The sequence below is a fragment of the Ornithodoros turicata genome, chromosome 7 (assembly GCF_037126465.1).
Source record: "Ornithodoros turicata isolate Travis chromosome 7, ASM3712646v1, whole genome shotgun sequence".
NCBI lineage: Eukaryota > Metazoa > Arthropoda > Arachnida > Ixodida > Argasidae > Ornithodoros > Ornithodoros turicata.
Window position 1 is genome coordinate 31,726,904 of NC_088207.1, and position 13,220 is coordinate 31,740,123.

A 13,220-nucleotide genomic window follows, 5' to 3' on the forward strand; every position below is an offset into this window, starting at 1 on the left:
ATAGGAATGGACGCAACTCAGAGCTCTCTGACGTCGGCGCTTTGCTCGAGAGTGTATTCGAGGGCATGTATCTCGCTATGTAAGACACGTAGAAGAATAATTCTTTTTTCTTCAGTATTCTCGCGTGCAGTACAACGCGTTCATGATGTAATGGACCACATCTATGAAAGTGTCCCAACCCCTTTAAGGTATATTGCAGTTAGTGTACGTTGTACTGTACTTTTAGGTACTTTTCTTTGAAGTATTCAAGTACCGAATTGGCTATACAAACGCAAAGCTTGGTCGCAAAATCATTTCTTTCGGTTCATATTAATGAATCAGTCGTCAGCTATCCATGTTTTATAGGCGTCACTTTGCAAAAATGCTAGCTAAAAGTTTTCTAAAGAGAACAGTCGAAACATAATTACCGCACGTTTTATCACTACCAAGTGTTAAACTTCCCAGTGATACGATCTAAATTTGTAATGTACTTGATGAGTACTTTGCAAATGACTTTGTACTTTACTTTGTACATTGGTAGTAGGGTACTTTGTACAAGTACAACTTTGGTGTACTTTGCCCATCACTGAAACCAGCACGCTCTACACATGCTTGCACTTCTGTCGAATAAGGTGTATCAACATACCTGAGTCTTGTACCATTCAGGCATCACTGTAGACACGGCGTAATCCATTCTGCACGCTAACGAAGCTTACAGAATTTACAGGGCGCGTATATACGTCACGAGTTCGTTCGGCGCACACCGAAAATGTGGTGGACATGGTGTTGGTCACAAGAAAGAAGAGCGGAGCAGCAAAACGTACACTATAAAAAAGTGTGCAGCAACGTCTTTTAGAACAATAGGACAAGGCAGCTACGAACATATGGGATGATCATGTGGACTTTTTCTTGGGTCTAACGAAAACATGGACAACATACACAGAAATATCGTAACACAAGGTAGTCCTGTCTTGGACTTTCCAGTTTCCTCCTCAGCCTCAAGCAAGCATTACCCTGTTCTCAAGACAACAAAAACACTGTGCTGTTGCTATAATTGTATAACATATAGGGCCACTGACAGTGCTTACATAACGTACGTCAGGAACAGAACTGGGAAACATGGAAACACTATGCAAGATATTACAAACAGGCATTGACGTGGATCACGTTGTTCATGCTGACGACGAACTCTCATTCATTATAATCCCTTCAGCACTATCATTTGAAGGCGACGACGTGAGTGAATCAAAGGCACCCGTCCCAGGGACACCACTGGTGAACTGTAAAGTACTTTCTGGAAGCGTGGAAGCCACGCCGCTATTTTCGTAGTCATCGTCGTCTTGCACATTCTGCGGCACGATCATGTCCTGGATACCGGAGTCGCCTTCGGCAGCGTACTGGCTGATCAGAGAGTTGAGGTCCAATGAAAGCTCCTGCAGTGCCAAATGCCGCCATAAGCCAACCACGAGAGGGTCGTCTCCTGTAAGCGAGAAAGAGAAAGTACCCAGTGTTAATCGCACTTTCCAGTATCCCCTCACTAACTCCTCATCTCAGTATCAATGACCTAAGACGGTGATTAAAGTGTGGTCAGAGAGTCAAATTGACCACGCTCTGACGAAGACCATCGGATGGGCCAAGACAGGTATAGTGCCTGCTGAGAAGTGTTCCAGGAGGATTACTTGTTCAGAAACGGCGGTTCTAAACTTCATCGCCATTTCCGTAAGGCTTGGCGTCGAATTTTGAAAAGAGCAACGTTTCGATAGCCATTATTTTTCATGCGCGTCCGATCCCGGATACTTCGGCTCTGTAGCTGATATGCTAGGCAATGGCCAGAGCAGGAACGTTGGCTGACGCAAGAAATACATAGTAGAAAAACCCCGGAGGCTATACTCACCAGCTCACTTGCATTTTAGCCATTCTTTCACAAATTTGATACACAATAAAATTGAACACATTTATTATTCCTGTTTATCGCAACATCTTCATAGCACATTTCTAGTTTACAGCGTAGCATCGCCTACGCATCATAATTATCCTAAAACGAACGAGACCGTCTTTCCGGCATAGTTCATTACCCTATATACGCTCATATCGCAGCTTACCTACGCGGTGCTACGCGCGCGTGGTGCTGTCGAGGATCTTACTGCTTTACACATCGCGTTCTCCGGCAGCATCATAGTTGTCCCCGCACCACAATGAAAAGCGTCCGAGAAAGCGGTCATGTGACGGAGAGGCAGGTTTACACGATACTCAGCAGGAAGCACTCGCTGCACCTCGAGCTGGTGGCTTTTGAAAGCGGCGTCGCTTACATCGCAGTTGTCTAAGGCGTAGTACATAAAAAAAAGCTGATCAGAGGTTACATTATCGAGGGCATCGTATCGATAATCCATTGACCAGGTGCGTCGAAACTGAAAGAGTTCCTGAAACGCCAGGAAAGCAAGTTGCAGAGCAGCAGTTTGTTCCAGGAGCGGGTAACGGATGACATCGGTGTCGTTCAGGATGGACAGGTGCACATTGCGAATGGAACTGGGAAGCGACGTGAAGTCTCGAACGTAGCAATCCAAGATTTGGTCGAGAAGCTGTTCGGACGCGGGGCTGTATTGCAGTGGATCGCTCGAATCATAAGGATTGCTCTGGTACACGGCTTGCACTAAAGATTTATACAGACGAACTGCAAGCCGCGAAAGGTGAAAGGCAAAAGGAGCCTTGTCGATCGGTACGGAGGAATTCAGCAGCCCTATTGGTACGTAGATGACCTGCTGGTAATGATCGTACCGACTCCACGTCGAAAAAGCCGACATGTCTTTCGAGTGGAGCTTTCTGACGTTGTTTTTCAACATCGCTTGGAGGCGATCTTCTTGTCTTCGTTTCCAAGCTTGATGATACATCGTAACGGGCTCCATCCCCGTAATGTTTGTTGGACCAATGGTAGAACACGTAGCTGCTCGAAATATGTACCGAGGAAAGAATCTCGCCATGCGCGTGTTCTTCAACTTTTGGCGCACGAAGAGAGTCGTGATGTCGTCAATCCAGGTCAGTCTAGGGATGCTCCGGACAAACAAGCCTTCTAATTGGGAAATCCACACTCTGTTGTTGAGATCGATTTCGGTGGACAATCTCGCTTTGGTATATGCTTTTAAAATGCATTCCGGTAGCACAGTATTGACTGCTCGAAGACAGAGCGACGAGATTTTCTCGGGAGGGAGGGAACGTCCTAGGACGTGCATGCTGAAGATTTTTCGAAGATTTATGAGGTTGTCAGGCAGAAAGGGAGCAAGAAGGAGGAGCAGTCTGAAACCCAATTAGTTAAGGACTCCAGTGGCGCTGACTCTCGCAAAGAAACTGTTTATGTCTGCAAGAAAATACATTGGCCACCTTATAAGGAGGAGCATTCCCGGACGAAACGTGACCATACCTTCGAAAGCTATCGACAAGAACAGCTGCAGACGAGCGTCCAGCCTATCGTACTCAACTAGCTGCGCGTACCCATTCGCTTGCTTTGATGGCTTCGGAGACGCCCTGGCCAGCATCGAAATGGCAGTCACGATGTCGTCGCAGATATCCTTAGCAACGTCATCGTTGACGACACCAAACAGGGTTACAGCTTCCAATGCTGCTGCATGGTATATTTCACGCATGCCGGTGACTACATCGTAACCACGATGGTATATCAACTGCGGCGTAGTCAACTCGGCTGTCGCATTTCTCCTGCGCGCTTGAGCCGTTGGTACAGCAATGTCTGCGAGGGCAGCGATGCCAAACTCACGCATCAGTTTTCCAGCCACAAACCAGACGTCACTGATGTCCCGGACATTCCAGACAGGCAAGGGCCAGTCCCGTATGGGCCAGACCCTAATAATCTCCCGTATTGATGACACGGCGTTGTCCCGCCTGGAGTCGTCGAGGCATGCTTCGTACAGTCCTCTAGCTGGTGCCACGTCTTTGTTGGAATGATCTGCAATGTAACGCATGGCAGAAGTCTCGATGTTGTCTTCAATTAGAGTATCAGCTGAAGTGTCTACTCCTGTGGTAAGTTGTGTCAAAACGCTGGCAGGAAGTAGCGTCTTGCAGACGTGCCTGTAAAAATTTTCGCAGGCTGGCGTATCGCTACACTTGAGTTTCTTCAGATATTCTCCTTCTCGTTTACAATACGAACTGGAGCAATAGTATGCGCTAGGAGTCGGGAGTGAGGTTACTCCTGTCGGCGCGCTCGATGTCTCTGTGGACACACTGACTGTTATCGTCGGCGTCGTCGAAGTAACTATTTCGCTTGCGACGCGTGGACCGTGTGACATGCCGGCTAGTACAACGAGCAAGACGACCCAGATGATGCATATAAGCAAGAGGACGAAAACGAGTTTTACCTCTGGGTAAATCTCAAGTGACGTCTCTGTGTAATCCTTCAGAATGTCCTCACCATCACCTTCTTCGATCAAGTCTCCGTATGCTTGAATGTTCAGCGTCGGCGGGGGGAGAGGCTCTATCTCTTCTGCTTCAGGAGTCGCATCCCGGCTTTCTTCCTTCACGGGTGATTCATCTGGTTGCTCTTCTGCCGATGCGATATCGAGTTCTGCTTTCAATTCCACATTCTCGATTGCTTCTGCTTTCAATTCCACATTTTCGATTGATGCACGTTTACTGTCGCTTTGATCTTTGGAAACACTTTCTTGTTCAACGACGACCTCTCCTGAGTGGCGTGAAGTGCAGGCGCTTAACAAATCGGCTCCTATTGAGAGCCACTCTGATTCTAGTTCGCCTTGTTCAAAGAAATCTTGCAGGTGTGGAGAAGTCTTTCTTTCAGTTGTAATAGCAGCCGACACGATCCTTCCATTTCTTATTATCACTCTGACTGTAGATGAAGGTTTCTCTGTCATGTCTGCAACAGGATGACCGGGGACGTCTGTTTCATCGCCTGGAGTAAAGAGCAGCGCATCCTTAATTGTCCTCACGGCACCATCCTGCGCTGAACGCACCCTCTCTTCTTGGTACGTCACCGATATTACACTGACCTGTCTGCTTGGCGGGAGAGCATAAAGGAACTCGCCATCATCACTGCTCCGCTCCTCATGCACGACTGTATCGTTATCCCTGTCAATTAATACCGCCCCAGGAAGCACAGGACTTGTGGCAGCATCTAAATACAACACACTGACCCGTCTACCTGCCTGGAAAGCGCCACGGAATTCGCTCTTACAAGTAGTCCGCTCCTCATGCACGACTTTATCTCTGTCAATGGCTGTCTCCTGGATAATTATTGGACTCGTAGCAGCATCGAAAGATACTACACTGATCCGCCTACTTGTCGCGTGAGTCTCAGGGCTATCGCTAGCACCCCGCTCTTTATGGACGACTGTATCTTTACCTCTGTCACTGGAAATTTCCTGGAAAAGTATTGGACTTGTAGCAGCATCGAAAGATACCACACTGATCCGCCTACTTGTCGCGTGAGTCTCAGGGCTTTCGCTAGCACCCCGCTCTTTATGGACGACTGTATCTTTACCTCTGTCACTGGAAATTTCCTGGAAAAGTATTGGGCTTGTAGCAGCATCGAAAGATACCACGCTGATCCGTCTACTCGTCGTGTGAGTGTCAGGGAATTCGCTAGCACCCCGCTCTTCATGGACGACTGTCTCTTTACCTCTGCCATCGGAAGTCTCCTGGAAAAGTATTGGACTTGTGGTAGCATCGAAACATACCACGCTAACCCGTCTACTACTCCTTGAAGGAGGGCCAACTTCGCTAGAGGGTCCTTTCGACGGTAGTGCCACGCACGGTATGTCAATGCCAATCATTGTCTTCGATGGAGCCATAAGAACTGCCGGCGCACTTCGAGAGACCTCGAGGTCCGACCAGCAGAAGCTGAATGGTTCGAGTTCCGTTGCTGAACGTTCAACACCTTCAATTGTAGAAGGTCCTGTGGTCGGTGTTCGCCAGGAAAAGTTTTTACACATGTCTTCCCTAAAGGTGCTGGAGATGGACGGTTCACCCACATGAGCGCTACAAATTTTACAACTGGGATGGGCAAGCCCTTCGTCGCCATGTGATATGTTGACTGTCTGTAAGGAACGGTATACTCTCCCTGTGTGTCCAGTATCTATTTCGCCTGTTGTTACAGCTGTCAAAGCTGAAAGTTGGCTCTTGTGGACATATGTCGACGACAATCTGTTTTCACTGTCCATTCTTCCACGACATGTGTGGGCTGATAAATGTGTGGCATGTAAACGCTGCGCTGCACGTGGGTCAGGGGCACACCGTGGTCTGCCGTACCGTTGTATGAACGGCCCTGAATTGCTTCCTCCGCGCCATCTGCACGTCGAACATGTGTGTGCACTTTGGGGAAGACCTGGCCTCAGAGGAACGTATGTGGAATGAGATTCTTCCGGAATAAACTTCGTCGACGGAAGCGAATTTAAGCTACAGGTGAAACAATGGACGCGTCCGCAACGTAAACATGTGCTATGCTGTGCAAAGTGCAACCTAGTAGGAATCCGCTGATAAGTATCGTCTGTGATATGTACGTGAACCGGTGGTACCTGCCTCGACTGGAACATGGTTTCGTGATCACAGTGATGTACATGATAATGATCGATTGGGTGATCGTGATTGGGATAGTACGAAATGTTGTCAGGTTGGAAGTACGGAACCTCTCCGTTGATTCGAAAATTGACGTTGATCTGCTGACCTCCGTTACTCAGAAATGGCTGCGTAGTGTTCTGGGCTTGCAGAGCTTGATCAGGCTGCGTGCGTGCGGCAATCACGCCACCAGCATCGATATCATATTGAGTGCATTTGTCCGTAGGCGTTGCTGATCTTGGTGCATTCGTAGATTCAGTTACAAAAGTCTTATGTACCTTGTTTTTCGGCAAGGAAGGCTGTTGCTCATAGCTCGAACTTCTGCGGCGATCGGAACCGCGTGCAACTGGTTCTTTCGAATTAAAATTTTCTGAGTGTTGACGTTCACCTTCTCTTTCGATGGCCCTACGATCTGCAGATTCATTCCCCATGAGTCTAGATATCCTCTCCTTTTCCGGAGACACGTTATCAGAAGAAAGGCGAAAAGCATGCGATCCATCCGGGGGACTATCATAGACGGGTGGCGAAAAGCGCCCATATTCATCGTACGGGGGAACTAAGTATATTGGACATTCTTCCATGTCGTTCATCGTGGAGTAGCCCTCGCTACGAGGCGTGCCGATGTAATCAGTTGGAGATGCGTAGCGCTCGGGTTCGTGAACCGGAAAGGTAAAATAGTCCGTTAGAGGCGCGACCTCTATCGCCTCACCCGTAATCAGGTCGGAATAAAAGTTTTCGTACGGGGAATTCACCACCCTTGCCCGAGCGGTGTCACTCAGGGCTGGAAATTCCGGGGCTGGTTCCAGGTCTTCCAAGCTCAATACTTTAGCCTTTTGTTGCTTTATGCATTTCATTTTGTCGCCTTCTCTCTGCAGCGTTTTCGGCAAGACTTCTTTACGTTTTTGCTCGATGTCTCGCAGCACAGACGGACCTTTCGTTGACTTAACGCCTTCAGGTTTCGCGAGAACACTTCTATCGTCATGATGATGCGCCAGTGTTTTTCGTGCTTCCGACAAGATCTGCTCAACGTTCCGTGACATGACCTGGAACTCTTCCGTTGTTAGCTCGGCGCTCATACCAGCTTCTACAGAAGCCATTCTTTCAAGGAGGTCGGTCTCGCCTTCGAAGACTGGATCGAAACATTTCTTGTCGTGGGATAAAGATGGTTCGGTGCATAGGGTTTGTGTACCCCGTCGGTTTGGCAAGTTGGGGGCAGAATGGTGAACCTTCGAGCATGACTCATCGTACCTGGACTTCCGGCGTTTCCTTGACGAGCGCCGGTGCATTGGCTTCTGCACTTGTAAACGGTAATTGTCTTTTGTTGAGTATTGCAACGTGCTAACACTTCGGAAGCCCAAGACTAGTTCACCGTTGCACGTGTGCACGAAATGATTGTGGAATACTGATGTTGATATCCATTGCTCCAATATCGGCAAGGAATCGATGAAGCATAACACATAAAGCCATTTACCAGACGCCTAGTAATAAATGTTATGGGGTGCTAGTAAGCAGATATAGGGACGTTCAGCATCAAGCAATATGCACTTACGGTCTGACTTTTTCCGGTTACACCCAATTCCTCCCGATTATCCCCCACCTCCCGAATCAACTTCGGTCAAATTCGAGTTGCACCCAATTTCTCCCCAAATTATCATCCTGTGGTATCACGTATCACGGTCACTATTTAGTAGAGATTTGAACGCATGTCTCATGTAAATATTACTGTTGTGCAACAATGGACTTTGCGAAGCACATTTGATGTTACAGCGCGTGGTGTTTGCAATTATAATTCGTGAGGCATGCATATTGGAACATACGTGCACCTTTAACTGTGTGCAGCTCGCAGGACAGCGAGAACAAAAATAACGCGATAACACCTGAACGGACCCATATAGCACCCGATTACAGCTTTAAAAATACCACATGATTTTTCATCCCGAATCGATGGAATCATTTAACATCAGAAATTCAAACCCTGAATATGTTCGACCACTGTAGTCGTGCTAGTGGATTTCACGTGATATAATCGCTACTGATTTTCGTACAGATTTCGTAATGATTTTTCGGTTTACATGCCAAAACAATCAGCTAAGTTCGGATACTAACCCTGATTCAATGACGCCTTGACGTGCCGTTTCTGCCTTCCCGAAATACAGACTTTAGTAAAAATAAGGGAGTTTTCACACTGGATCCGTTGGAGTAAACACAGCTTCGTAATTTTTGTCGTTAATGGCTGCATGGTGAGGCACAATGAAATCCCTCCTCGTGGACTGAGAACAAAACAGCCTCAACCTACACCTAGCAGACGACCTGAGCCCCTACGTCATCGACGGAACGCCGCCGCGCAAGGTGTGCTGGTGGGCACCTATCAGCCTTATCAACCTATCAGCTGACGTGTTCTTCCTGCTTCTTGCCCACCACAGCAAAATATAACCTCCACTGATAACATCGACCCAGTCTTCTCGCGTGAGGTTCGTCTATTGTCTTTTTCCTGTGCATCTCTGTCTACAGATACGATCGTACTTTTCTTGAAGGGATTGAGGTGGGAGAGCTACGGCCACTCCCATTGGTACTTGCGAGCACGTGACTTCTCCCGCGCAACCCACCACTTGCAACACCACCTAGACACAGAAAGCCTGCTTCCTCGTCGACGGGACGCAACAACTAAGAGTTAGCCAATTAGCACCGTGCTTCCAACGACGGCAGCCAATTACGAACGTGCTTTCAGCTGTCGTAACCATGGAGACGAGCCACCGTCAGCTTCATGGGCAGCCGCTGTCGTCTGCAAGTAGTAAACGTCCCCCGTACTAAACGGGAAAACAAAATAAAGCGCAACATGGTTCATATTGTTCTCATGACTGATTTTCTTGAAAGCGTGTTGTACTTTTAGTCTACAGGCTCAAATTTGCGAAGGGAGCTGTCATCATTTGCGAATTTCGCAGGACGGCGAATCGCGGTAGCAGACGGATTCTAACTTTATACGTCGACGTAGCGAACGGGGGAGAGGAGACAATGAGCAGGCCTTTTGTGTCAAGGTGGCGTATCACAAGGCGCGGACGTCGGCAGCAACACAGCGACAGCAACTAGAAACAAAGCCTGATAGCCTGATCGCTTAAACACCGTGACGTAACATTCAAGAGTCCGCCAATCACGACAGTGCTTTTGGCGGCCGTATCTATGAAGATGAGCCGCCACTAGCCGCATGGAAAGCCACTTGTAGCCACACAAGAGCCTGTATTTGAAATCCTCCGCGGCGATTGGTTGACATTTGTCCACGTGCGCAGCACAGCCAAGGGATGTCTTCCGCATCTACGTAGGTGGCGTTGCGTTCCGTAATGTCACCGCCGGGTGAGTTTCGTTATTGGCAGTGCCGATTTTTAAAGCGTCAACTGCATCTTTTGCTGTAAAACTTGGGGATGCAAGTTCATATCGCTGTAAATATAATTTTCTTTCATATTTATCCGGGCGGAGTGTTGCAACCCCTTTTGAGGGTTGTACCAGAATCTACACGGTGCTGTACGTTACTGTGCCTACAGTACAGTGCAGCACTATAACTGTACAGTCACTGTACGTTTTGCGACGAATACATGTGCACTTTCACCTGGCAAGTTCTCTTCCTCGATGAGAAATCGAATGGCCTCCTGAGCACATGCTCGGAATCCTGCCGACGCCAAGTCGTTGTCGCCTTCCTCCGTGGACGTCGTGGGCATCATCCGTGCCAACAATAGACTTCTTCACCTCGTGGTAGAATCACTGATGCAATGCAAAAGTTTCACCTGAGGATTAGGAATACAACGCAACGAAGGAACACAGCTCTCACATGTAGACAAAAAAGAAAGAAAAAAAGAAAAAATACAGAACGTGCTTCCTTTTTGCATGTAAAGGCGTGTGGCATTTCAACATCCCCACTTCAGAAGTCTGTTTCTGTTTCAGGAAAACATAAACCTCAATGTCAACACAAGCATTTTTGTGCTGGTTTTTCGGAATTTAATAACTGTACTGACCTCAGTGTGAACGTTTTTCCCCGCATTCAAAAATGCAATGCGGGTGAGTGTTTAAGCTGTTGGGAGCATGTTGGAGTCTATATCTGCCTGTCGCCTCTTGTAATTGTAAGTGTTGAGAAATTACAAGGACACAGTTTTAGTACTGAGTACCCCGTCGTACAATCTAATGCCCCCAATAGCCTGTAAGATTAAATTTAGTGAAACGTGTGGAATAGTATATCCAAGTTCATACGGTGATGCAAAGGAGTACTAAACAAAAAAAGTACAATAAAATAAGAAACAATTGTGAGTATAGACTTACACGTAATGTGCATATTTGCGTGCTGACATGCTGCCACAGGGTAGGACTAATTTCGATTGGCTGGGAACCTCCGACCCACGGTGCACGAAGCAATGTAAGCGGTATGCTACTATGTGTGTGACGTTGCTATTCCTCCTAGCGGAAACGACTCGAAAATGTGACGTACGTGGTTGCGATGTGTGTTTTCCTTCTTTTCCACTGATAAGAAGTCTAATATCGAAGTAAATTCCGTTTCCGCTATTGCATGCAGATTTGCAATGTATCAGGTGTTCTTCCTGAATCCATGCCGTACGTAATCAAAATACAAAGTGCTCTTAAACGGCCACCCTTCATCCCTTAGGCTCTATTTTCGCAGGTCAGCGCGGTTCTCAGATCGCGATATATGGCCAGGTGCAACTGCCTCTTGTGGCGCATGAGCGCAATAGGCGCCGCCGAGCAATCACCTGTCACTTTTATCTTGACACTAGAGCAGCTGCACTTCGAAGGCGTCTGTTCCTCTTCCTTGGTAGACGATGGTGCCACGGGCGCGCCAGTCGCGCACCAAAATATCGCGAAAATGCTAAATAATGAGGGACGCCACAATCGAATGAAACAGAACGGATGAGCCGTCCAATATGAATAAAGCGTATCACGTGCCACGAATCAGCTGAACGGAAAGGCTAAGAAATCTGCATTAAATAGTATAGTATTCTAAAAACGTAGAGGAGGAACCTTTGGGGCTTCGTTTGGTTCATTGTTTTCGCACCGTGTTTTTGGATTGTGGATAGTCAAAGTAACTGTGCTAGAGAATGACGTTCTATAGCATGTAGAATTGCGAGTTCTTGCACGTATCTGTGGATCTGACATGTCAGTAGGCACTTTTATGGAAGATAGTAGCAGCTGAAACAATTACACATGCACTAGCTTTGGTGCTTCGGGGACTAAAGCATTGCCACAACCCTTTACAGAAGGCAATGCATGGTTCTAAATGAGTGTCACAGAGTGGAGACTGCGTTTCACGCTTCGTCCTCACAGTCTTATCTGCATAATCAGTGTGCATAAATGGAAATACTTTGACTTCCAATTAAACTGGTAAGCCAAGTTACAAAACCTCGTGACATGCATAGGGTGCAACTTTTGTCAAAAAAAAAAAAAAAAAAAGAAAAAGAAAGAAAACACTAATTATTTTCTCCTCTCCTGCTTAATTATATTGCGTCGTTCACTCAAATTCCGGCAGAACACATGTTCATATAGACTGTTGCAATCAGGGGACCATTTGCGAAGTTTAGGGACTATATCTGAAGTACTGGACAGTAAATTTCGATAGGGAACTAAAATGTGGAGTCATTACAATCTTGGGGACTACATCCTGAATTTACTCCCCAGTTCGCTCCTTTTTTTTCTTTGAGTGTAGAAGGGCGAACACAATACTGAAGTGTCACGACGCCCAACTGGATATTCTAATGCACTGGCAACTGGCTTAATGTAAGACAGAATCTGTTGAGGGCGGGTCTCAAGGCCAAGCAGAGGATGTAAGAATCCCACTGCCGGTCCATTTCATCAACTGTCATTCCTTAATAGGCACTCGCACGGGGCACAGTAATCTTTCCAAACTTTTTGGTACGCAAACACACACACTACAAGTACGGGAGCAAGGCAAGACATCATACTGAGTTCCCGAACGCAGGAAATTAAAATAAAACGAGAAAGCATGTAGAGTGACACCAGCATATTGAAGTTGAACCAGGCCCAACTTACCATGTCACCGCAGAGTCTTCAGTGCAGCGCCAATCATTCCAAGTTCTTTCAGCTGAACGGATGGTTCTCGAGCGGATATTAACATTGTTTCACGCAGTACATCCACCTTATTCCTTGGGATGAAACGTAAGGTAACTGTCGCGAACGCCTCGTAATCCTGCTGCCGACGTCTTCACCGCAGCGTAAATGAGACTAACGCCAAGGTACGACAGCCGTTCCACCGGGAACAGACCCCAGCGGAAACACACAGACACGCGCACTAGAGCCTACGGTGATACACAAAGTGGAGGCAGGGGAAGGGAGGGACAATTCAAAGAGAGAAGGAAATTGTAAAAAGGCCGCCACCATCTGGTGGTGTGGCGCGTGCGAGGGTCCGAGACGCACGCGCGCACGTGCCTCGATTTCCTCCGCAGCCCGTGCCGTAGGGGGCCACTCACGGGGGTACACGGCATAATGGGAGAGGGGGAGATTGCAGAAGTGAGGCAGGCCTCCTCCGTTTTTGGTCCCAGATGTTTCTGGCGGAAGAAGTTGGGGAAGTCGGAAACAGAAGGGGAAAGAGGGAATGAAATCGGGGGGTTTGTGCAACTGGAGGAGGGGGGGAGAAATCCGCTGACAGACCTTTTTGC

At 47.6% G+C, this 13,220-nt stretch overlaps 1 protein-coding gene across 3 annotated transcripts; it reads right to left on the reverse strand.

Annotated features, from left to right (window-relative positions):
* Positions 1-864: 864 nt before the first annotated feature.
* On the reverse strand, positions 865-12,894 carry LOC135400852 (uncharacterized). Of its 3 annotated transcripts, XM_064632796.1 has the most exons (3): positions 12,595-12,894; positions 10,154-10,305; positions 865-1,459 (listed from the first exon to the last, which is right to left on the reverse strand). In XM_064632796.1, exons 2-3 carry the CDS (start codon positions 10,263-10,265, stop codon positions 1,152-1,154), a joined length of 420 nt encoding a protein of 139 aa, XP_064488866.1. In that variant the 5' UTR covers positions 10,266-10,305; positions 12,595-12,894; the 3' UTR covers positions 865-1,151. The 3 variants fall into 3 exon arrangements, with proteins under 3 accessions (XP_064488866.1, XP_064488865.1, XP_064488863.1); XM_064632795.1 differs by lacking the exons at positions 10,154-10,305; positions 12,595-12,894 and adding an exon at positions 7,262-7,934; XM_064632793.1 differs by lacking the exons at positions 10,154-10,305; positions 12,595-12,894 and adding an exon at positions 6,662-7,934.
* Between the last annotated feature and the right edge of the window lie 326 nt (positions 12,895-13,220).

Coding starts and splice junctions, on each gene's coding strand:
- LOC135400852 (XM_064632793.1), bottom strand. CDS start 7,838: ATGCACCGGCGCTCGTCAAGGAAACGCCGGAAGTCCAGGTACGATGAG. Junction 1,460..6,661: donor GCCATTTCTGAGTAACGGAG/GTCAGCAGATCA, acceptor TCTCGCTTACAG/GAGACGACCCTCTCGTGGTT.